Below are 22,212 nucleotides of genomic sequence, written 5' to 3'. Positions count from 1 at the left end.
CATTCTTTCACCCATTCATCCACTCACCCATCCGTCCGTCCACCCACTCATCCATCCATCCACCCGTTCATGACCATAAGCAACCACAGGTGGCCATCACTGACCAGGAGGTGGCCATAGGTGACCATGGTGGGCATCCGTGACCATGGTGGGCATCCATGACCATAAGCAATCACAGGTGGCCGTGGCTGACTGGAGGTGGCCACAGGTGACCATGGTGGGCATCCGTGACCATGGTGGGCATCCATGTCCATAAGCAGTCATAGGTGGCCGTGGCTGACTGGAGGCGTCCCCATGACCATGGTGGGCATCCATGTCCATAAGCAGTCATAGGTGGCCGTGGCTGACTGGAGGCGTCCCCATGACCATGGTGGGCATCCATGTCCATAAGCAGTCATAGGTGGCCATGGCTGACTGGAGGTGGCCACAGGTGACCACGCTTGGCATCCATGACCATAAGCAGTCATAGGTGGCCACAGCTGACTGGACGTGACCATGGTGGGCATCCGTGACCATAAGCAGTCATAGGTGGCCACAGCTGACTGGATGTGACCATGGTGGGCATCCATGACCATAAGCAGTCATAGGTGGCCACAGCTGACCGGAGGTGTCCCCATGACCATGGTGGACATCCATGACCATAAGGAGTCACAGGTGGCCATGGCTGGCCTCGGATTCCTCCTAGTTGACCATGGCCCACCATGGCAGGTCCTGGGTGGCTCCTCTGTCCCACGCCACCCCTTCACCCCCTTCCTCTCTCCATCACAGGGGTGGACGCCAGCTTCGTCCTCCTCACGTTTGCCCTCATCGCCGCCCTCATCGCGGCAGGGGCTGCCCTCGCCTGCTTCATCAGGTGGGTGCCACCACCTCATGGGGAGCTGTGCGGCTCAAGGTGGGGGGACCCTGGGGAGGTACCGGGTCCCCGGGAGGCACCTCAGCAGCTTCCGTGTCCCCTCCCTGCAGGCGCCGCATCCAGCAGGCCCAGCTGATGAAGGGACCCAATAAGATCATCCTCACCATGGAGGACCTGACCTTCATCAACATCCAGAGCAGCAAGCGGGTGAGGGATGGGGGGCCCTAGCGGTGGCGACTTCCATGGTGGCCGCGTTGGCTCAGGGACTCGATGGCACCAGAGGTGGCCGGAAAGGAGACCTTGTGGCCTGAAGTCTGCCCCATGGTCAGTCTTGGCCTTGGAAGGAGAACCGTGGGCTAGTGGGACCCCATGGGTGACACATCCCCATGGCTGGTGTCTTCCAAGCTGGCCTTGGACAGGAGATCTATGGACTGTTAGGTGCCCATGGGTGACATGTCTTCCAGTGTCCCTGTGGCCTAAGGTCGTCCCTGTGACCAAGATCTGCCTTGGGAGGTGACCTATAGGCAGGTGGATCCCCATGGGTGATGTGACCCCATGGGTGATGTGTCCTTGTGGCCTGAGGTCTCCCCCAGGGCCAGGCTCTGCCCTGGGAGCAGGTCCATGGGCTGGTGGTTCCCATGGGTGACATGTCCCCATGGGTGATGTGTCCCCATGGGTGACGTGTCCCCATGGCCTGAGGTCTCCCCCAGGGCCAGGCTCTGACATGGAAGAAGTTCCATGGGCTTGTGGGTCCCCATGGGTGACGCGTCCCCATGGGTGACGTGTCCTTGTGGCTTGAGGTCTCCCCCAGGGCCATGGTCTTCCCTGGGAGAAATCCATAGGCTGGTGGTCCCCATGGGTGATGTGTTCCCATGGGTGACATGTCCCCATGGCCTGAAGTCTCCCCCAGTGCCAGACTCTGCCCTGGGAGAAGATCCACTGGCTGGTGGGTCCCCATAGGTGACGTGCCCTCTTGGGTGCCATGTCTCCATGGGTCACGTGCCCCCATGTCCCCAACGGGCCCCATCCTGACCTGGCCCCACGCCGCAGGTGGACGGCAGCCGTACCAGCCTGGCCGGCCGTAGTGGGGGGGACACCAAGAGCATCAAGAGCGTGACCGCCGCCCCCGACACCACCAACGTGGCCATCGCTGAGGTGAGACGTCCCCTCGTCCCCCTCTCTGTGTGTCCTCCCCCACCCCCACCCCATGTTCCCCTCCCCGTCACCCCCACCCACCTCCCCACCTGCCACCTCCGGGGGCGACAAGGCAGGGCCACCTCCACAGGGACACCCCTGTCCCTTCCCCCCCCCCTCCCCAGCCCCCAACACCTCCACCCCACATCATGGCTGGATGATTGACAGCTCCGGGGCCATGATTGACAGCTGCCTCCCGCCCTTTCCCGCAGGGAGCCGAAAACGTGAAGGGCAACAGCCACCTCCCCCTCCTCCTCCTTTTGTTTAACCACCAGGGCCTTGTCGCCTCCGTGCAGGTAAGTCGGAAGCACAAAATCCCACCTTTTCACCCCAAAACTGGCCCTCCTGCTCCACCCCACCCCCACCCACCACCCCGTCCTCTCGGGGAGGGGAGGATGGCTCTTGGATGAATGGATGAGGGTTCTCCAGTGGCTTCCAGTAGGGCTGTGCGTTGGGGTGAGGGAGGAGGACGAGGCGTGTGTGGCCCCCGCCGGTGTCCCCGAGGCCTTGGAGTGGTCCTCAGACCTCTCCTCCTCTGCCCCCCACCAGGGCGACTGGGTCTGGCTGAAGAAGTTCCCCGGGGACCAGCACAGCGAGGTGAAACCGGCCACCAAGCTGGCCTTCTGCAAGGTGAGGGGGCCACGGGGGACAACGTTGGGTCATGGGGGACAATGTTGGGTCATGGGGGATGATGTTGGGTCATGGGGGACAATGCTGGGTCAGGGGGGACAATGTTGGGTCATGGGGGACACTGTTGGGTCGTGGGGGACAACGTTGGGTCATGGGGGACAATGTTGAGCCATAGGGGATGATGCTGGGTCATGGGGGACAACGTTGGGTCATGGGGGACCACGTTGGGTCATGGGGGACAACGTTGAGTCATGGGGGCAACGCTGGGTCATGGGGGACAACGTTGGGTCATGGGGGACCACATTGGGTCATGGGGGACAACGTTGGGTCATGGGGGACAATGCTGAGCCATGGGGACATCAGTGGGTCAGGAAGGACACTGCTGGGCCATGAGGGACACTACTGGGTCATGGGGACAACGTTGGGTCATGGAGGACACCGCTGGGCTGTGGGGGACAATGCTGAGCCATGGAGATGGCACTGCTACAGAGGGGACAGTGTCAGGCCATGGTAGGCCAAGGTCAGGCTGTGGGGGCACAATGCTGGACCATAGGAGGCCATGGGGGTCAACACCAGGCCATGGGAGGACATCATGAGGCCATGGGGGGACAATGCTGGACCATAGGAGGCCATAGAGGTCAACACCAGGCCATGGTAGGCCAAGGTCAGGCTGCGGGGGGACAATGCTGGACCATAGGAGGCCACGGGGGTCAACACCAGGCCACAGTAGGACAAAGTGAGGCCATGGGTGGACAGTGCTGGACCATAGGAGACCACAGGGGTCAACACCAGGCCATGGTAGGACAGCATGAGGTCATGAGGGGACAATGTCAGGCCATGGGGGGACAATGCTGGACCATAAGAGGCCATAGGGGTCAACACCAGGCCATGGTAGGACAGCATGAGGTCATGGGGGACCATACTGGACCACACCAGGCCATGGGGGTCAACACCAGGCCGTAGTAGGACAGCATGAGGTCATGGGGGACAGTGCTGGACCATAGGAGGCCATGGAGGTCAACACCAGGCCATGGTAGGACAAGGTGACACTGTGGGTGGAAAATGCAGGACCACAGAAGGCCATGGGGGTCAACACCAGGCCATGGTAGGACAGCATGAGGTAATGGGGGACAGTGCTGGACCATAGGAGGCCATGGAGGTCAACACCAGGCCACAGTAGGACAAGGTGAGGCCATGGGTGGACAGTGCTGGACCATAGGAGGCCATAGGGGTCAACACCAGGCCATGGTAGGACAAGGTGAGGCTGTGGGTGGACAATGCTGGACCACAGAAGGCCATGGAGGTCAACACCAGGCCATGGTAGGACAACATCAGGCCTTGGGGGACAATGCTGGACCATAGGAGGCCATAGAGGTCAACACCAGGCCATGGTAGGACAACATGAGGCCGTGGGTGGACAATTCTGGACCATAGGAGGCCACAGGGGACAACCCCAGGCCCCAGGGACAAAGCTGGGCCCCCCGTCCCACGTGTCCTCTGGCCCGGGCCAGCTCCGTGACCTACGTCATGAGAACGTCAACCTCTTCCTGGGCTTCTTCCACGACTGCGGCATCTTCGCCATCGTCTCGGAGCACTGCTCCCGCGGCAGCCTGGAGGACCTCCTGCGCAACGAGGACATGAAGCTCGACTGGATGTTCAAGTCCTCCCTCCTCATCGACCTCATCAAGGTGACGGGCGAGGGCGGTGGGGGCCACGGGGGAGAGGAGGTGGCTGGGGTGGTGGCGGTGACCATGGAGGTGGTGGCCACGGTGGTTCTGGTGTCTGTGGTGGTGGTGGTGGCCGTGGTGGTGGCTCTCCTGGTAGCCACGGTGGTGGTGATGGCTGTGGTGGTAACCTTGATGGTGACCGTGGTGGCCATCGTGGTGGCAGCCACTGGATAGTAGCCATGATGGTGGCCGTGGTGGTTCTGGTGTCTGTGGTGGCCATGGTGGTGGCTCTCCTGGTAGCCACGGTGGTGGTGATGGCCGTGGTGGTAACCTTGATGGTGACCGTGGTGGCCATCATGGTCGCAGCCACTGGGTAGTAGCCATGGTGGTGGCCGTGGTGGTTCTGGTGTCTGTGGTGGCCATGGTGGTGGCCGTGGTGGCAGTGGCTATAGCAGTAGGTGTGGTGGTGGCTGTGCTGGTGGTGGTGGTGGCCCTGGTGGTGGCTCTTCTGGTTGCCACGGTGGTGGTGATGGCCGTGGTGGTAATCTTGATGGTAACCGTGGTGGCCATCATGGTGGCAGCCACTGGGTAGTAGCCATGGTGGTGGCCGTGGTGGTTCTGGTGTCTGTGGTGGTGGTGGTGGCCATGGTGGCAGTGGCTATAGCAGTAGGTGTGGTGGTGGCTGTGCTGGTGGACATGGTGGCCATGGCGGTGGCTCTCCTGGTAGCCATGGTGGTGGTGATGGCTGTGGTGGTAACCTTGATGGTGACCGTGGTGGCCATCATGGTGGCAGCCACTGGGTAGTAGCCATGGTGGTGGCCGTGGTGGTTCTGGTGTCTGTGGTGGCCATGGTGGTGGCTCTCCTGGTAGCCACGGTGGTGGTGATGGCTGTGGTGGTAACCTTGATGGTGACCGTGGTGGCCATCGTGGTGGCAGCCACTGGATAGTAGCCATGGTGGTGGCCGTGGTGGTTCTGGTGTCTGTGGTGGCCATGGTGGTGGCTTTCCTGGTTGCCATGGTGGTGGTGATGGCCGTGGTGGTAACCTTGATGGTGACCATGGTGGCCATCGTGGTGGCAGCCACTGGGTAGTAGCTATGGTGGTGGCCATGGTGGTGCTGGGGCAATGCCATGATGGTGGTTGTGATGGTGACCATGGTGGTGGTGGTCATGGCAGTAACCATGGTGATGGCCATGGTGGTGGCCATGATGGTGGTGGCCATGATGGTAGCCATGGTGGTGGCCATGGTGATGGCCATGAAGGTGGTGGCCATGATGGTGGTTGCCTTCGCAGTAGCCATGGTGGTGGCCATGATGGTGGTGGCCGTGAAGGTTGTAGCCATGGTGATGGCCATGATGGTGTTGGCCATGGCGGTGGTGGCCTTGGCAGTAGCCATGGTGATGGCCATGAAGGTGGTGGCCATGGTGATGGCCATGATGATGATGACCATGGCAGTGATGGCCACAGCAGTACCCATGGTGATGTCCATGAAGATGGTGGTTTTGGCAGTAGCCATGGTAGTGGCCATGATGATGGTGGCCATGATGGTGTGGCAGTAGCCATGGTGGTGGCTGTGACAGCCATGATAGTGATGGCCATGATGGTGTTGGCCATGATGGCGTTGGCCATGGCAGTGATGCCCTTGGCAGTAGCCATGGTGGTGGCCATGGTGATGGCCAAGATGGTGATGGCCATGGCAGTGATGGCCATGGCAGTCGCATTGGTGGTGTCCATGATGGTGATGGCCATGATGGTGGTGTCCAGGATGGTGGTGGCCATGTTTATGGCCATGATGGTGATGGCCATGGCAGTGGTGGCCTTGGCAGTAGCCATGGTGGTGGCCATGATGGTGGTGGCCATGATGGTGGTGGCCTTAGCAGTAGCCATGGTGCTGGCCATGATGGTGGTGGTCGTGAAGGTTGTAGCCATGGTGGTGGCCATGATGGTGATTGTCATGATGGTAGTGCCCATGATGTTGATGGCCATGATGGTGGTGGCCATAGCAGTGATGGCCTTGGCAGTAGCCATGGTGGTGGCCATGATGGTGGCGGCTATGATGGTGGTGCCAATGATGGTGATGGCCATGGTGGTGATGGCCTTGGCAGTAGGCATGGTGGTGGCCATGATGGTGGTGCCCATGAAGGTTGTAGCCATGGTGGTGGCCATGACGGTGGTGGCCATGATGGTGATGGCCATGATGATGGTGGCCATGAAGGTTGTAGCCATGGTGCTGGCCATGATGGTGGTGTCCATGATGGTGATTGCCATGATAGTGGTGGCCGTGATGATGGTGGCCATGATGGTGGTGGCCATGATGGTGGTGGCCATGATGGTGGTGGCCAAGAAGGTTGTAGCCATGGTGCTGGCCATGATGGTGGTGGCCATGATGGTGATGGCCATGGTGGTGATGGCCTTGGCAGTAGGCATGGTGGTGGCCATGATGGTGGTGCCCATGAAGGTTGTAGCCATGGTGGTGGCCATGACGGTGGTGGCCATGATGGTGATGGCCATGATGATGGTGGCCATGAAGGTTGTAGCCATGGTGCTGGCCATGATGGTGGTGTCCATGATGGTGATTGCCATGATAGTGGTGGCCGTGATGATGGTGGCCATGATGGTGGTGGCCATGATGGTGGTGGCCAAGAAGGTTGTAGCCATGGTGCTGGCCATGATGATGGTGGCCATGATGGTGATGGCCAAGTTGACGGCCATGATGGTGGTGGCCATGATGATGGTGTCCATGATGGTGATGGCCATGATGGTGATGGCCAAGTTGACGGCCATGATGGTGGTGGCCATAATGGTGGTGTCCATGATGGTGATGGCCAAGTTGACGGCCATGATGGTGGTGGCCATGATGGCGATGGCCAAGTTGACGGCCATGATGGTGGTGGCCATGATGGTGGTGTCCATGATGGTGATGGCCAAGTTGACGGCCATGATGGTGGTGGCCATGATGGCGATGGCCAAGTTGACGGCCATGATGGTGGTGGCCATGGCGCTGACGGCGCTGATGTCTACCCCGGCGCCCGCCCTTCCGCCCCGCGTCGCTGGTGGCCCCGCCCCGGGCGCGGCGCCGGCGATGACGTCACGGCCGTCGCGCAGGGCGTGCGCTACCTCCACCACCGCAACGTCGTCCACGGCCGCCTCAAGTCCCGCAACTGCGTGGTGGACGGGCGCTTCGTCCTGAAGGTCACCGACCACGGCTACAACGAGCTGCTGGAGGCCCAGCGCCTCCCCGCCCCCGCGCCCCGCCCCCAGGGTGAGGGCGGGGCCGGGGGCGGGGCCTGGAGGGGGGCGGGGCCTGGGGAACCAGGGGCTGCTCGGTGCCGGAGGGGCGGGGCGGGGCGTGGAGGGGCGGGGCTGGAGGGCCAGTGGGATGGGGAGAGGTGTGAGGGCGGGGTCTGTGGGGGTGGGCGGGGCTGGGGAGAAGGGGCGGGGCTTGGGGGAGGGGCCAAGGGAAGGGGTGGGGCTAAACCGGGGAGCTCGAAGGCCAGTGGGATGGGGCGAGGTGTGAGGGCGGGGTCTGTGGGGTGGGCGGGGCTTTGGGGAGGGGCCAAGGGAAGGGGTGGAGCTCGAGCAGGGTGTGGAGGCGGGGCCTGTGGGGGTAGGTGGGGCTGGGGGAAGGGGTGGGGCTTTGGGGAGGGGCCAAGGGAAAGGGTGGGGCTCAAGCAGGGTGTGGAGGCGGGGTCTAAGGGGTGGGTGGGGCTGGGGGAAGGGGTGGGGCTTTGGGGAGGGGCCAAGGGAAGGGGTGGGGCTCAAGCAGGGTGTGGAGGCGGGGTCTGAGGGGTGGGCGGGGCTGGGGAGAGGGGGCGGGGCTTTGGGGGGGGCCAAGTGGAGGGGTGGGGCTTGGTCTGAGGCCGAAATCAGGGGGCCCAATAGGATGGGATGGGGTGTGGGGGTGGGTCTTGTGAGGTGGGCGGGGTTGGGGAGAAGGGGTGGGGCTTTGGGGAGGGGCCAAGGGAAGGGGCGGGGCCTGGGGTTTGGAGGACTACTGGGTGGGGCCCAAGGGGTGGGGCCTCTGGGATGGGGCGGGGCCTTCAGCTGAGAGGTGGTGCCTCCAGGCTGTGGGCGTGGCCGTAGAGCCGGGGGCGTGGCTTTTTCTTGAGGGCGGGGCTTCAGCTCTTGGAGGGGCGGAGCTTGAGCACGGGGGTGTGAATCCTCCCGACCCCCTTTAGGGCTTTAGGTTGAGGGCGGGGTCTCCCCGTAGTGGGCGTGGCCTCACCCATGGGGTGTGGCTTTCCAGAGGGGGCGTGGGCTGCTCATCCTGTGGGCGTGGCCTGCTCATCCTGTGGGCGTGGCCTGCTCATCCTGAGGGGCGTGGCCTCACCATTAAGCCCCATCTAAGGGATTGCGTCGAGCGGGGAAGGCGCTGCGTGGCTCGCCGGGGCGTGGCCTCGGGGGGCGTGGCCTCGGGGGGGCGTGGCCTCGGGGGGGCGGGGGGCGTGTCCCGACGCTGGCCCCGCCCCCCCTCGGGCAGAGCGGCTGTGGACGGCGCCGGAGCTGCTGCGGGACGCGGCGCTGGAGCGACGCGGCTCCTTCCGCGGCGACGTCTACGGCATCGGCATCATCATGCAGGAGGTGATCTGCCGCAGCGCCCCCTACTGCATGCTGGGATTGGCCGCCGAAGGTACCGCCCACCAGGGACCGCCCAGTAGCACCACAAGTCCTCCCCCCCCTCCGCCCCGTAGCCCGGTTGAGCCCCCCAGTAGCTCTGGTACCACCTTAGGGTCCCCCGAAGACCCTTGGACTCCACCCAGTGTCCCCCAGACACCCCTGGGACCTCTCCAAAGATCTCCAGGAGCCCCCAAACATCTCCAGGAGCCCCCAAACATCTCCAGGAGCCCCACAAACATCTCCAGGACCCCCATAAGCACCTCCCGGAGCCCCCCCCAACCATCTCTAGCACCCCCCAGTATCTCCAGGAGCCCCCAAACATCTCCAGGACCCCACAAACATCTCCAGGAGCCCCCCAAGCATCTCCCGGATCCCCCCAACATCTCCAGGACCCCACAAACATCTCCAGGAGCCCCCCCGACATCTCCAGGAGGCCCCAAACATCTCCAGGAGCCCTCAGACATCTCCAGGAGCCCCCCAAGCATCTCCCAGACGCCCCCAAACATCTCCAGGAGCCCACAAACATCTCCAGGACCCCACCAGACATCTCCAGGAGCCCCCCCAAAGATCTCCAGGAGCCCCATAAGCACCTCCAGGACCCCCCCCCAAGCATCTCCAGCACCCCACAAACATCTCCAGCACCCCCCCAATCATCTCCAGGAGCCCCCAACCATCTCCAGGACCACTCAAATATCTCCAGGACCCCCCTCAAGCATGTCTAGGATCCCCCAACCATCTCCAGGACCCCCATAACCATCTCCAGGACCCCCATAACCATCTCCAGGACCCCTATAAGGAGCTCCAGGACCTCCCCAACCATCTCCAGAACCCCTCAAGCATCTCCAGGACTCCTCAAGCATCTCCAGGAGCCCCCCAAGCATTCCCAGGACCCCCTCAAACATCTCCAGCAGTCCACAAACATCTCCAGAACTCCCCCAAACACGTCTAGGATTCCCCCAACCATCTCCAGAATCCCTCAAGCACCTCCAGGGCCCCCCAAGGACCTCCAGAATCCCCCCAGCCATCTCCAGCACTCCTTCAGCATCTCCAAGACCCCCATAAGCATCTCCAGGACCCCTCAACCATCTCCAGAACCCTTCAAGCATCTCCAGGACCCCTCAACCATCTCCAGAACCCTTCAAGCATCTCCAGGACCCCTCAACCATCTCCAGAACCCTTCAAACATCTCCAGGACCCCTCAACCACCTCCAGAACCCTTCAAGCATCTCCAGGAACCCCATAAGGACCCCCAGGACTTCCCCAACCATCTCCAGAACCCCTCAAACATCTCCAGGAGCCCTCAGTCACCCCTTGGCCCCCCCATCTGCCCCCCTCCACCACCTCCAGCACAACACCAGGACACCCCCACCCGACACCTCCAGCCCCCCCACCCCGGACCCCCACCCCTCGACACCCTCCCACCCCACCGGTGACGCGGGTGTCCCCCAGAGATCATCGAGAAGGTGAGGCGGCCGCCCCCGCTGTGCCGCCCGGCGGTCTCGGCCGACCAAGCGCCGCTGGAGTGCATCCACCTGATGAAGCAGTGCTGGAGCGAGCAGCCCGAGAGGAGGCCCACCATCGACCAGATCTTCGACCAGGTGGGACCAGTGGGGGGTGAGGAGGGACCTGGGGTCAGGTGGGACCAGTATGGGATGGGGTGAGACCAGTATGGGGTGATATGGGACCTGGGGTCAGGTGGGACCAGTATGGGATGGGGTGGGACCAGTATGGGGTGAGGAGGAACCTGGGGTCAGGTGGGACCAGTATGGGGTAATGAGGAACCTGGAGTCAAGTGGGACCAGTATGGGGTGGGGCAGGACCAGTATGAGGTGATATGGGACCTGGGGTCAGGTGGGACCAGTATGGGATGGGGTGGGACCAGTATGGGGCGAGGAGGAACCTGGGGTCAGGTGGGACCGGTATGGGATGATGAGGAACCTGGGGTGAGGTGGGACCAGTATGGGGTGGGGCGGGACCAGTATGAGGTGATATGGGACCTGTGGTCAAGTGGGACCAGCATGGGGTGATGAGGAACCTGGGGTCAGGTGGGACCAGCATGGGGTGATGAGGAACCTGGGGTCAGGTGGGACCAGTATGGGGTGGGGCGGGACCGGTATGGGGTGAGGAGGAACCTGGGGTCAGGTGGGACCAGTATGGGATGGGGTGGGACCAGTATGGGGCGAGGAGGAACCTGGGGTCAGGTGGGACCGGTATGGGATGATGAGGAACCTGGGGTGAGGTGGGACCAGTATGGGGTGGGGCGGGACCAGTATGGGGTGATATGGGACCTGGGGTCAGGTGGGACCACTATGGGGTGATAAGGAACCTGAGATCAGGTGGGACCAGTATGGGGTGATGAAGGACCTGGGGTCAGGTGGGACCAGTATGGGATGGGGTGGGACCAGTATGGGGTGATATGGGACCTGGGGTCAGGTGGGACCGGTATGGGATGGGGTGGGACCAGTATGGGGCGAGGAGGAACCTGGGGTCAGGTGGGACCAGTGTGGGGTAATGAGGAACCTGGGGTCAAGTGGGACCAGTATGGGGTGGGGCAGGACCAGTATGAGGTGATATGGGACCTGGGGTCAGGTGGGACCAGTATGGGATGGGGTGGGACCAGTATGGGGCGAGGAGGAACCTGGGGTCAGGTGGGACCGGTATGGGATGATGAGGAACCTGGGGTGAGGTGGGACCAGTATGGGGTGGGGCGGGACCAGTATGGGGTGATATGGGACCTGGGGTCAGGTGGGACCACTATGGGGTGATAAGGAACCTGAGATCAGGTGGGACCAGTATGGGGTGATGAAGGACCTGGGCTCAGGTGGGACCAGTATGGGGTGGGGGGGGACCAGTATGGGGTGATATGGGACCTGGGGTCAGGTGGGACCAGTATGGGATGGGGTGAGACCAGTATGGGGTGATATGGGACCTGGGGTGAGGTGGGACCAGTATGGGGTGGGGCGGGACCAGTATGAGGTGATATGGGACCTGTGGTCAAGTGGGACCAGCATGGGGTGATGAGGAACCTGGGGTCAGGTGGGACCGGTATGGGATGGGGTGGGACCAGTATGGGGCGAGGAGGAACCTGGGGTCAGGTGGGACCAGTATGGGGTAATGAGGAACCTGGAGTCAAGTGGGACCAGTATGGGGTGGGGCAGGACCAGTATGAGGTGATATGGGACCTGTGGTCAAGTGGGACCGGTATGGGATGGGGTGGGACCAGTATGGGGTGATATGGGACCTGGGGTCAGGTGGGACCGGTATGGGATGGGGTGGGACCAGTATGGGGCGAGGAGGAACCTGGGGTCAGGTGGGACCAGTATGGGGTGGGGCGGGACCAGTATGAGGTGATATGGGACCTGTGGTCAAGTGGGACCAGCATGGGGTGATGAGGAACCTGGGGTCAGGTGGGACCAGTATGGGATGGGGTGGGACCGGTATGGCGTGAGGAGGAACCTGGGGTCAGGTGGGACCATGTGAGGCTCCGTGGGGTTCTGTGGGGCTCTATGGGTCCAATGTGGGTCGCTATGGGGCACCGGGTTTGGGTGGGCCCTAGCGCTGTGGGGCAGGACACAGGACACCCGAGCTCCTACACGGACAACCCATGGAGATGTGAGGAACACAGGACCACGTGGAGCTCTGTGGAGCTCTGTGGGGTTCCATGGAGCTCTGTGGGTCTCCATGGGGTTCTGTGGGGCTCTATGGGTCTAATGTGGGTCGCTATGGGGCACCAGGGTTGGGTGGGCCCTAGCGCTGTGGGGCAGGACATGGGACACCTGAGCTCCTACAAGGCCAACCCATGGAGATGTGAGGAACACAGGACCACGTGGAGCTCTGTGGAGCTCCATGGGGTTCTGTGGGGCTTCGTGGAGCTCCGTGGAGCTCCATGGGGCGCCGTGGGGCTCTATGGGTCTGACCCATGGCTATGGGGCACTAGAGGTGGGTGGGCCCTAGCGCCGTGGGGCAGGACACAGGACACCCAAGCTCCTACAAGGCCAATCCATGGAGATGTGAGGAACACGGGACCACGTGGAGCTCCGTGGGGTTCTGTGGGGCTCCGTGGAGCTCCATGGAGCTCCGTGGGGCGCCATGGGGCTCTATGGGTCTGACCCACGGCTATGGGGCACTAGAGGTGGGTGGGCCCTAGCGCCATGGGGCAGGACACGGGACATCCAAGCTCCTACAAGGCCAACCCATGGAGATGTGAGGAACACAGGACCACGTGGAGCTCCGTGGAGCTCTGTGGGGTTCCATGGAGCTCTGTGGGTCTCCGTGGGGTTCTGTGGGTCTCCATGGGGTTCTGTGGGGCTCTATGGGTCCAATGTGGGTCGCTATGGGGCACCAGGGTTGGGTGGGCCCTAGCGCTGTGGGGCAGGACACGGGACACCCAAGCTCCTACAAGGCCAATCCATGGAGATGTGAGGAACACGGGACCACATGGAGCTCCGTGGGGTTCTGTGGGGCTCCGTGGAGCTCCATGGAGCTCCGTGGGGCGCCATGGGGCTCTATGGGGCTGACCCACGGCTATGGGGCACCAGGGGTGGGTGGGCCATAGTGCCATGGGGCAGGACACGGGACATCCAAGCTCCTACAAGGCCAACCCATGGAGATGTGAGGAACACAGGACCACGTGGAGCTCCGTGGAGCTCTGTGGGTCTCCATGGAGTTCTGTGGGTCTCCATGGGGTTCTGTGGGGCTCTATGGGTCCAATGTGGGGCGCCATGGGGCACTGGGTTTGGGTGGGCCCTAGCGCTGTGGGGCAGGACATGGGACACCTGAGCTCCTACAAGGCCAACCCATGGAGATGTGAGGAACACAAGACCACGTGGAGCTCCATGGAGCTCTGTGGGGTGCCGTGGGGTGCCATGGGGCTCTATGGGTCTGACCCACGGCTATGGGGCACTAGAGGTGGGTGGGCCCTAGCGCTGTGGGGCAGGACACGGGACACCTGAGCTCCTACAAGGCCAACCCATGGAGATGTGAGGAACACAGGACCACGTGGAGCTCCATGGAGCTCCGTGGGGCGCCGTGGGGCTGACCCACGGCTATGGGGCAGTTCAAGAGCATCAACAAGGGCCGGAAGACCAACATCATCGACTCGATGCTGCGCATGCTGGAGCAGTACTCCAGCAACCTGGAGGACCTGATCCGCGAGAGGACCGAGGAGCTGGAGATCGAGAAGCAGAAGACGGACAAGCTCCTCACCCAGATGCTGCCGCCGTGGGTCCTCGGGGTGGGGGGTGGGGCGGGGGGTGGTCGCCCCATAGATCTCAGCTGGCTTTGTGGGGTGGGGAGGGGGGAGAGGTGGGTGGGGGGTGGGAGAGGTCTTGTAGACCTTGAGGTGGCCACTGGGTGCCCGTTGAGGTTGGCCATGGTCCGTTGACCCCACCCACATCTGTGGGGCTGGAGGTGGCCATGGGGGACAGGTTGGGGTTGGCCATGGTCTGTTGACCCCACCCACGTCTGTGGGGCTGGAGGTGGCCATGGGGGACAGGTTGGGGTTGGCCATGGTCTGTTGACCCCACCCACATCTATGGGGCTGGAGGGGGCTGAGGTGGCCATGGGGGACAGGTTGGGGTTGGCCATGGTCTGTTGACCCCATCCAACTCTGTGGGGCTGGAGGTGGCCATGGGGGACAGGTTGGGGTTGGCCATGGTCCGTTGACCCCACCCACATCTGTGGGGCTGGAGGTGGCCATGGGGGACAGGTTGGGGTTGGCCATGGTCTGTTGACCCCACCCACGTCTGTGGGGCTGGAGGTGGCCATGGGGGACAGGTTGGGGTTGGCCATGGTCTGTTGACCCCACCCACATCTATGGGGCTGGAGGGGGCTGAGGTGGCCATGGGGGACAGGTTGGGGTTGGCCATGGTCTGTTGACCCCATCCAACTCTGTGGGGCTGGAGGTGACCATGGGGGACAGGTTGGGGTTGACCATGTCCCCGTAGATCCCACCCAACTCTGTGGGGCTGGAGGTGACCCCTAGGTGCCCGTTGAGGTTGGCCATGGTCTGTTGACCCCACCCACATCTGTGGGGCTGGAGGGGGTTGAGGTGGCCATGGGGGACAGGTTGGGGTTGGACATGGTCCATTGACCCCACCCAACTCTGTGGGGCTGGAGGTGGCCATGGGGGACAGGTTGGGGTTGGCCATGGTCTGTTGACCCCACCCACATCTGTGGGGCTGGAGGTGGCCATGGGGGACAGGTTGGGGTTGGCCATGGTCCGTTGACCCCACCCACATCTGTGGGGCTGGAGGTGGCCATGGGGGACAGGTTGGGGTTGGCCATGGTCTGTTGACCCCACCCACATCTGTGGGGCTGGAGGTGGCCATGGGGGACAGGTTGGGGTTGGCCATGGTCCGTTGACCCCACCCACATCTGTGGGGCTGGAGGTGGCCATGGGGGACAGGTTGGGGTTGACCATGGTCTGTTGACCCCACCCACATCTGTGGGGCTGGAGGTGACCCCTGGGTGCCCGTTGAGGTTGGCCATGGTCCATTGACCCCACCCACATCTGTGGGGCTGGAGGTGGCCATGGGGGACAGGTTGGGGTTGGCCATGGTCTGTTGACCCCACCCACGTCTGTGGGGCTGGAGGTGGCCATGGGGGACAGGTTGGGGTTGGCCATGGTCTGTTGACCCCACCCACATCTGTGGGGCTGGAGGTGACCCCTGGGTGCCCGTTGAGGTTGACCATGGTCCGTTGACCCCACCCAACTCTGTGGGGCTGGAAGGGGTTGAGGTGGCCACTGGGTGCCCGTTGAGGTTGACCATGGTCCGTTGACCCCACCCACACCAACCAGGCTACGGGCAAGACCCTGAAGCCCCCCAGCGCCCTCGCTGGTGGGGCCGTGGTGGTCCCCGCCGAGTCCTGCTGTCCCCCCGCCCCACCCCCACCCCCACCCTGTCCCACCCCAGGTCGGTGGCCGAGGCGCTGAAGATGGGGACGCCGGTGGAACCCGAGTACTTCGAGGAGGTGACGCTCTACTTCAGCGACATCGTGGGCTTCACCACCATCTCGGCCATGAGCGAGCCCATCGAGGTGGTGGACCTCCTCAACGACCTCTACACCCTCTTCGACGCCATCATCGGCGCCCACGACGTCTACAAGGTGATGGGGGAGGGACCCCGCCGGTGGCACCCGGGGCGCAGGTCCACTCCGGGGAGGTGGCCACCAAACCAACGTCTGCGGGGGGGGGGTCACCGTGGTCCTCGGGGAGATCTACGAGGGGTTGTGGACACCACGTGGCTCTGGTGGCCGTGGTCCCACCACCGTTGGCCATGTTTTGGTCACCTTGATCTGGAGATATGGGCACGTGGCCACCAGAAGAAGGTGGTGATGGGTCCCCAAGGTTCTTAGGGACATCTGGGAGGTGATCATGGCCATGGTCCCACCACCATTGCCCATGCTTTGGCCACCTTGATCTGGAGATATGGGCACGTGGCCACCAGAAGGTGGTGATGGGTCCCCGAGGTACTTAAGGACATCTGGGAGGTGACCATGGCCATGGTCCCACCACCGCTGGCCATGCTTTGGCCACCTTGATCTGGAGATATGGGCACATGGCCACCAGAAGGTGGTGATGGGTCCCCAAGGTCCTTAGGGACACCTTGGAGGTGACCATGACCACTGTCCCACCACCGTTGGCCATGCTTTGGTCACCTTGATCTGGAAATATGGGCATGTGGCCACCAGAAGAAGGTGGTGATGGGTACCCAAGGTCCTCAGGGACATCTTGGAGGTGACCATGGCCACGGAACCACCAACGGTGGCCATGCTTTGGTCACCTTGATCTGGAGATATGGGCATGTGGCCACCAGAAGAAGGTGGTGATGGGTCCCCAAGGTCCTTAGGGACACCTTGGAGGTGACCGTGGCTCTGGTGGCCATGGTCCCACCACCATTGGCCATGCTTTGGCCACCTCGATCTGGAGATATGGGCACGTAGCCACCAAAGAAGGTGGTGATGGGTCCCCAAGGTCCTCAGGGACGTCTGGGAGGTGACCGTGTCCACGGTCCTGTGGGGCGTGGCCACCACATGAAAGTGGTGATGGGTCCCCAAGGTCCTCAGGTGACATTGCCACGGTGACGTGGCCGCCTGGTGGCACCGGTGGCCTCGAGGAACGTGGCCGTGCAATGGCCACCTCCATCCATCTCCTCCCCCAGACACCGGGGATGTGGCCACGCCCAGCGTCGCGGGGGGCGGGGCGGGGTTTTCATTGGCCGTGGCTCCCCCGAGCCAACGTGTCCCCTCCCCCGCGGCCACTCCCGATAGGTGGAGACCATCGGCGACGCCTACATGGTGGCCTCGGGGCTGCCCAAGCGCAACGGGAACCGCCACGCCGGCGAGATCGCCAACATGGCGCTGGACATCCTCAGCTCCGTCGGCACCTTCAAGATGCGCCACATGCCCGAGGTGCCCGTCCGCATCCGGATTGGCCTCCACTCCGGTAAGGCCACGCCCCCCCGCCAGCCCCGGGTTGGTCCCAGGTGGACACGCCCCCTCTGGGGGCGGCCCCTGCCTGGCCGCGAGCCGTCAAGCCACGTCGCTGCTTGGCCAACACTCAACGTGGCCGTGACTCATGACCCATTGGCCACGCCCCTTTGGGGACACCCCTTGGCCACGCCCCTTAGACACGCCCCTAAAGGCCACGCCCACCCAAGGCCCCTCTTGGCCACGCCCCTTCATGGCCACGCCCCAATTCGTCACCTGTTGGCCAACACTCAACATGGCCATGACTTGTTGACCATGACCCGTTGACCACGACCCATTGGCCACGCCCCCTTGGGGCACCCCTTGGCCACGCCCCTTAGACACGCCCCTAAAGGCCACGCCCACCTAAGACCCCTTATTGGCCACGGCCCTTCATGGCCACGCCCCAATTCGTCACCTGTTGGCCAACACTCAACATGGCCATGACCCGTTGACCACGACCCATTGGCCACGCCCCCTTGGGGCACCCCTTGGCCACGCCCCTTAGACACGCCCCTAAAGGCCACGCCCACCTAAGACCCCTTATTGGCCACGGCCCTTCATGGCCACGCCCCAATTCGTCACCTGTTGGCCAACACTCAACATGGCCATGACCCGTTGACCACGACCCATTGGCCACGCCCCTTTGGGGACACCCCTTGGCCACGCCCCTTAGACACGCCCCTAAAGGCCACGCCCACCTAAGACCCCTTATTGGCCACGCCCCTTCATGGCCACGCCCCAATTCGTCACCTGTTGGCCAACCCTCAACATGGCCATGACTCGTTGACCATGACCCATTGGCCACGCCCCCTTGGGGCACCCCTTGGCCACGCCCCTTAGACACACCCCCTAAAGACCACGCCCACCTAAGACCCCTTCTTGGCCACGCCCCTTCTTGGCCACGCCCCAGCTCATCACCTCTTGGCCAACCCTCAACACAGCCACAACTTATTGGCCACAACCCTTGGCCACGCCCCCTCCTCCACGCCCCCAACCCGAGTCCCCGCCGCCTCGTGACCACGCCCCGCGTGGCCCCGCCCCCCCTGAGGCCCCGCCCCTCCGCAGGGCCCTGCGTGGCCGGCGTGGTGGGGCTGACCATGCCGCGCTACTGCCTCTTCGGGGACACGGTCAACACGGCCTCACGCATGGAGTCCACCGGCCTGCGTGAGTGTCCCCCACACGCGTGTCCCCCACACGCGTGTCCCACCACGGGTCCCCCACACACGTGTCCCACCACGGGTCCCACCACACGCGTGTCCCACCACATGCGGGTCCCCCACACGCGGGTCCCACCACGGGTCCCACCACACGCGGGTCCCCCACACGTGTGTCCCACCACGGGTCCCCCACACGCGTGTCCCACCACACGCGTGTCCCCCACACGCGGGTCCCACCACACGCGTGTCCCCCACACGCGGGTCCCACCACAGGTCCCACCACGGGTCCCACCAGACATCCACCACACACGCGTGTCCCACCACAGGTCCCACCACATGTCCCACACACGCGTGACCCCCTCATGGGTCCCACCATGCGTCCCCACCACGTGTCCCCCACACGCATGTCCCACCACACGTCCCACCACGTGTCCCCAACTCACGTGTCCCCACCACGTGTCCTCCACACGCGTGTCCCCACCACACGTCCCCCACACGCGTGTTCTCCACCACGTGTCCCCACCACGGCTCCCACCACGCGTGTCCCCCCCCCCCCGCCCGCCGCGGGCGGGGCGCGGGGTGGGCGGGGCCTGCCGTGACGGGCGGCCCCCGCAGCCTATCGCATCCACGTCAACGCCCGCACCGTGGCCATCCTGCGGGCGCTGCAGGAGGGCTTCCGGCTGGACGTCCGGGGCAAGACCGAGCTCAAGGTGCCCCCCCTGCCCCGCAACTGCCCCCCCTGCCCCGCAACTGCCCCCCCTGCCCCGCAACTGCCCCCCCCCGGGGCCCGAACTGCCCCCCCCCGCCCCGCAACTGCCCCCCCGGGGCCTGAACTGCCCCCCCCGACCCCAAACTGCCCCCCCCGCCCCGCAACTGCCCCCCCTGCCCCGCAACTGCCCCCCCGCGCCACAACTGCCCCCCCTGCCCCGCAACTGCCCCCCCGGGGCCCCACAACTGCCCCCCCGACCCCGAACTGCCCCCCGCGACCCCGAACTGCCCGCCCCGTGACCCCAAACTGCCCCCCCGGGGCCCCGCAACTGCCCCCCCTGCCCCACAACTGCCCCCCCGGGGCCCCACAACTGCCCCCCCGACCCCGAACTGCCCCCCGCGACCCCGAACTGCCCGCCCCGTGACCCCAAACTGCCCCCCCGGGGCCCCGCAACTGCCCCCCCTGCCCCACAACTGCCCCCCCGGGGCCCCACAACTGCCCCCCCGACCCCGAACTGCCCCCCGCGACCCCGAACTGCCCCCCATGACCCCTAACTGCCCCCCCGACCCCAAACTGCCCCCCGACCGCTAACTGCCCCCCCGCCCCGCAACTGCTCCCTCCGACCCCGAACTGCCCCCCTGCGACCCCTGATTGCCCCCTCAATTGCCCCATCACCTCCTTATTGCCCCCGTTGCTCTCTTGTTGCCCCTTATTGCCCCTAATTGCCCCCATCGCCCCCTAATTGCCCCCATCATCTCCTTATTGCCCCCATTATCTCCTTATTGCCCCCATCACCTCCTTATTGCCCCCTTAGCAACCCCTTATTGCCCCCATTGCTCTCTTGTTGCCCCCATGTTGCCCCAATTGCCCCCATCGCCCCCTAATTGCCCCCATTGACTCCTTATTGCCCTCATCGCCCCCTTATTGCCCTCACTGCCCCCTTCATGCCCCCATTGGCCCCTAATTGCCCCAATATCCCCCTTATTGCCCCCTTAGTGCCTCCATCACCCTCTTATTGCCCCCATTAGCCCCGTAGTGCCCCCATTGCCCCCTTATTGCCCCCATTGCCCCTTATTGCCCCCATCAGCCCCTTATTGCCCCCTTAGTGCCCCCATTGGCCCCTTATTGCCTCCTTTTTGCCCCCATCGCCCTCTTATTGCCCCCTTAGTGCCCCCATCGCCCCCATCACCCCCTTATTGCCCCCATTGCCCCCTTATTTCCCCCATTAGCCCCTTAGTGCCCCCTTAGTACCCTCATTGGTGCCTTATTGCCCCCATCACCCCCTTATTGCCCCCATTGACTCCTTATTGCCCTCATCGCCCCCTTATTGCCCCCACTGCCCCCTTCATGCCCCCATTGGCCCCTAATTGCCCCCTTATTGCCCCCATATTCCCCTTACTGCCCCCTTAGTGCCTCCATCAACCCCTTATTGCCCCCATTAGTCCCTTATTGCCCCCTTAGTGCCCCCATTTGCCCCCTTATTGCCCCCACACCCCCCTTATTGCCCCCATTAGACCCTTATTGCCCCCTTATTGCCCCCATCGCCCCCTTAGTGCCCCCATTGCCCCCTTATTGCCCCCATTAGCCCCTTATTGCCCCCTTATTGCCCCCATCACCCTCTTATTGCCCCTTTAGTGCCCCCATCGCCCCTTATTGCCCCCCCTTGCCCCCCCCGGGGGGCTGACTCCGGCTGTGCCCCCCAGGGGAAGGGCGTGGAGGACACGTACTGGCTGGTGGGACGCGAGGGCTTCACCAAACCCATCCCCACCCCCCCCGACCTCCTGCCCGGGTGAGCCGGGGGGGTTGGGGTCCCCTGGGGGGGGGATTTTGGGGTCCCCTGGGGGGGATCTGGGTGCCTGGGGGAGGAGGGGTGGAGCTCTGGGTTCCCCTTGGGGGGTCCCTGGGGTGGGGTGGGGGGACCCTGGATGTCTGGGTCTCGTGGGGAGGGAGCCCTGACCGGGGTCTTGGGTCCCCTTCCTTCACACCTGGGTCCTCCTCTGGGATTCTGGGGTCCCCTCCTGGGGTCTTGGGGTTCCCCCCGGACATCTGGGTCCCTTCTCGGGGTATCGGGGTCCCCCTCCTGGATGCCTGGGTCCCCCCTCAAGATCTTGGGGTCCCCCCATGTGGTCTTGGGGTCCCCCCCGGGATATCAGGGTTCCTCCATGGGGTCTTGGGGTTCCTCCTTAAGGTCTTGGGGTCTCCCCTGGATGCCTGGGTCCCTCCCTGGGGTCTTGGGGTCCCTCCCACGGGTTTTGGGGTCCCCCCCTTGGGGTCTTGGGGTCCCCCCCGGGGTCTTGGGGCCCCCCTGGATGCCCAGGTCCCCCCGGCAGGGCGAGCAACCACGGGATCAGCCTGGACGAGATCCCGGCCGAGCGCAGGAAGAAGCTGGAGAAGGCCCGGCCGGGGCAGGCACTCAAATAAGGCCCGGGGGCGGGGCCCGGAGGTAAGCCCCGCCCCCCCGGAAGGCCCCGCCCCCTCACAAGCCCCACCCTGACTTCCGCTCTATGGTGAGCCGGGGGCTCCCTGGAGGACTCCCAGAGTCCTCCGAACCATAGAGAGACGACTGGCTGACCCCACAGAGCCGCTCTGTTCCTCCAAGGGGGGCGCTTCCTCGTCTCTATGGCTGCCGGGACAGAAGGCCTCCGGACCATAGAGATAGGGCCTAGACAAGACCATAGACCATAGAGATGCAGCCAGAGTGCCCCCCCAAGCCCCGCCCCTTCCGGCAGCCATAGAGTGCAGCTGCCTAGACAGCCTCTGACACTCCCCCCCCCCCCCCAGGTGCATGATGGGACGGCGGGAGACCGAGAGGGAGGAGCCGACGCACCGATTGGCTGCCGCAGAGCCCCGCCCACCCCGCCACAGGAAGCACCTCCCAGCAGGGCGCCACGCCCCCAGGACTCTTAAAGCAGGA

General features: G+C 64.1%; 1 protein-coding gene across 1 annotated transcript in view; it reads left to right on the top strand.

The window, feature by feature from the left end:
• The window catches only part of GUCY2D (guanylate cyclase 2D, retinal), a 27,464-nt gene extending 5,295 nt beyond the window's left edge, over positions 1-22,169 (top strand). Inside the window, exons 4-20 of the mRNA XM_075411967.1 lie at positions 769-853; positions 964-1,060; positions 1,904-2,008; positions 2,260-2,343; positions 2,597-2,677; positions 4,189-4,365; positions 7,449-7,605; positions 8,824-8,973; positions 10,410-10,558; positions 14,017-14,180; positions 15,875-16,067; positions 17,232-17,406; positions 18,498-18,596; positions 19,205-19,299; positions 21,002-21,087; positions 21,629-21,741; positions 22,080-22,169. Coding sequence (XP_075268082.1) covers positions 769-853; positions 964-1,060; positions 1,904-2,008; positions 2,260-2,343; positions 2,597-2,677; positions 4,189-4,365; positions 7,449-7,605; positions 8,824-8,973; positions 10,410-10,558; positions 14,017-14,180; positions 15,875-16,067; positions 17,232-17,406; positions 18,498-18,596; positions 19,205-19,299; positions 21,002-21,087; positions 21,629-21,719 — 1,988 coding nt within the window. The 3' untranslated portion in view covers positions 21,720-21,741; positions 22,080-22,169. The remainder of the gene's footprint in view (positions 1-768; positions 854-963; positions 1,061-1,903; positions 2,009-2,259; positions 2,344-2,596; positions 2,678-4,188; positions 4,366-7,448; positions 7,606-8,823; positions 8,974-10,409; positions 10,559-14,016; positions 14,181-15,874; positions 16,068-17,231; positions 17,407-18,497; positions 18,597-19,204; positions 19,300-21,001; positions 21,088-21,628; positions 21,742-22,079) is intronic.
• The last annotated feature ends 43 nt before the right edge of the window (positions 22,170-22,212 follow it).

Source organism: Opisthocomus hoazin, unplaced genomic scaffold, assembly GCF_030867145.1.
Source record: "Opisthocomus hoazin isolate bOpiHoa1 unplaced genomic scaffold, bOpiHoa1.hap1 HAP1_SCAFFOLD_261, whole genome shotgun sequence".
Taxonomy (NCBI): Eukaryota; Metazoa; Chordata; class Aves; order Opisthocomiformes; family Opisthocomidae; genus Opisthocomus; species Opisthocomus hoazin.
Note: the sequence above shows the minus strand (reverse complement) of the source record. Positions and strands in the feature narration are given on the sequence as shown.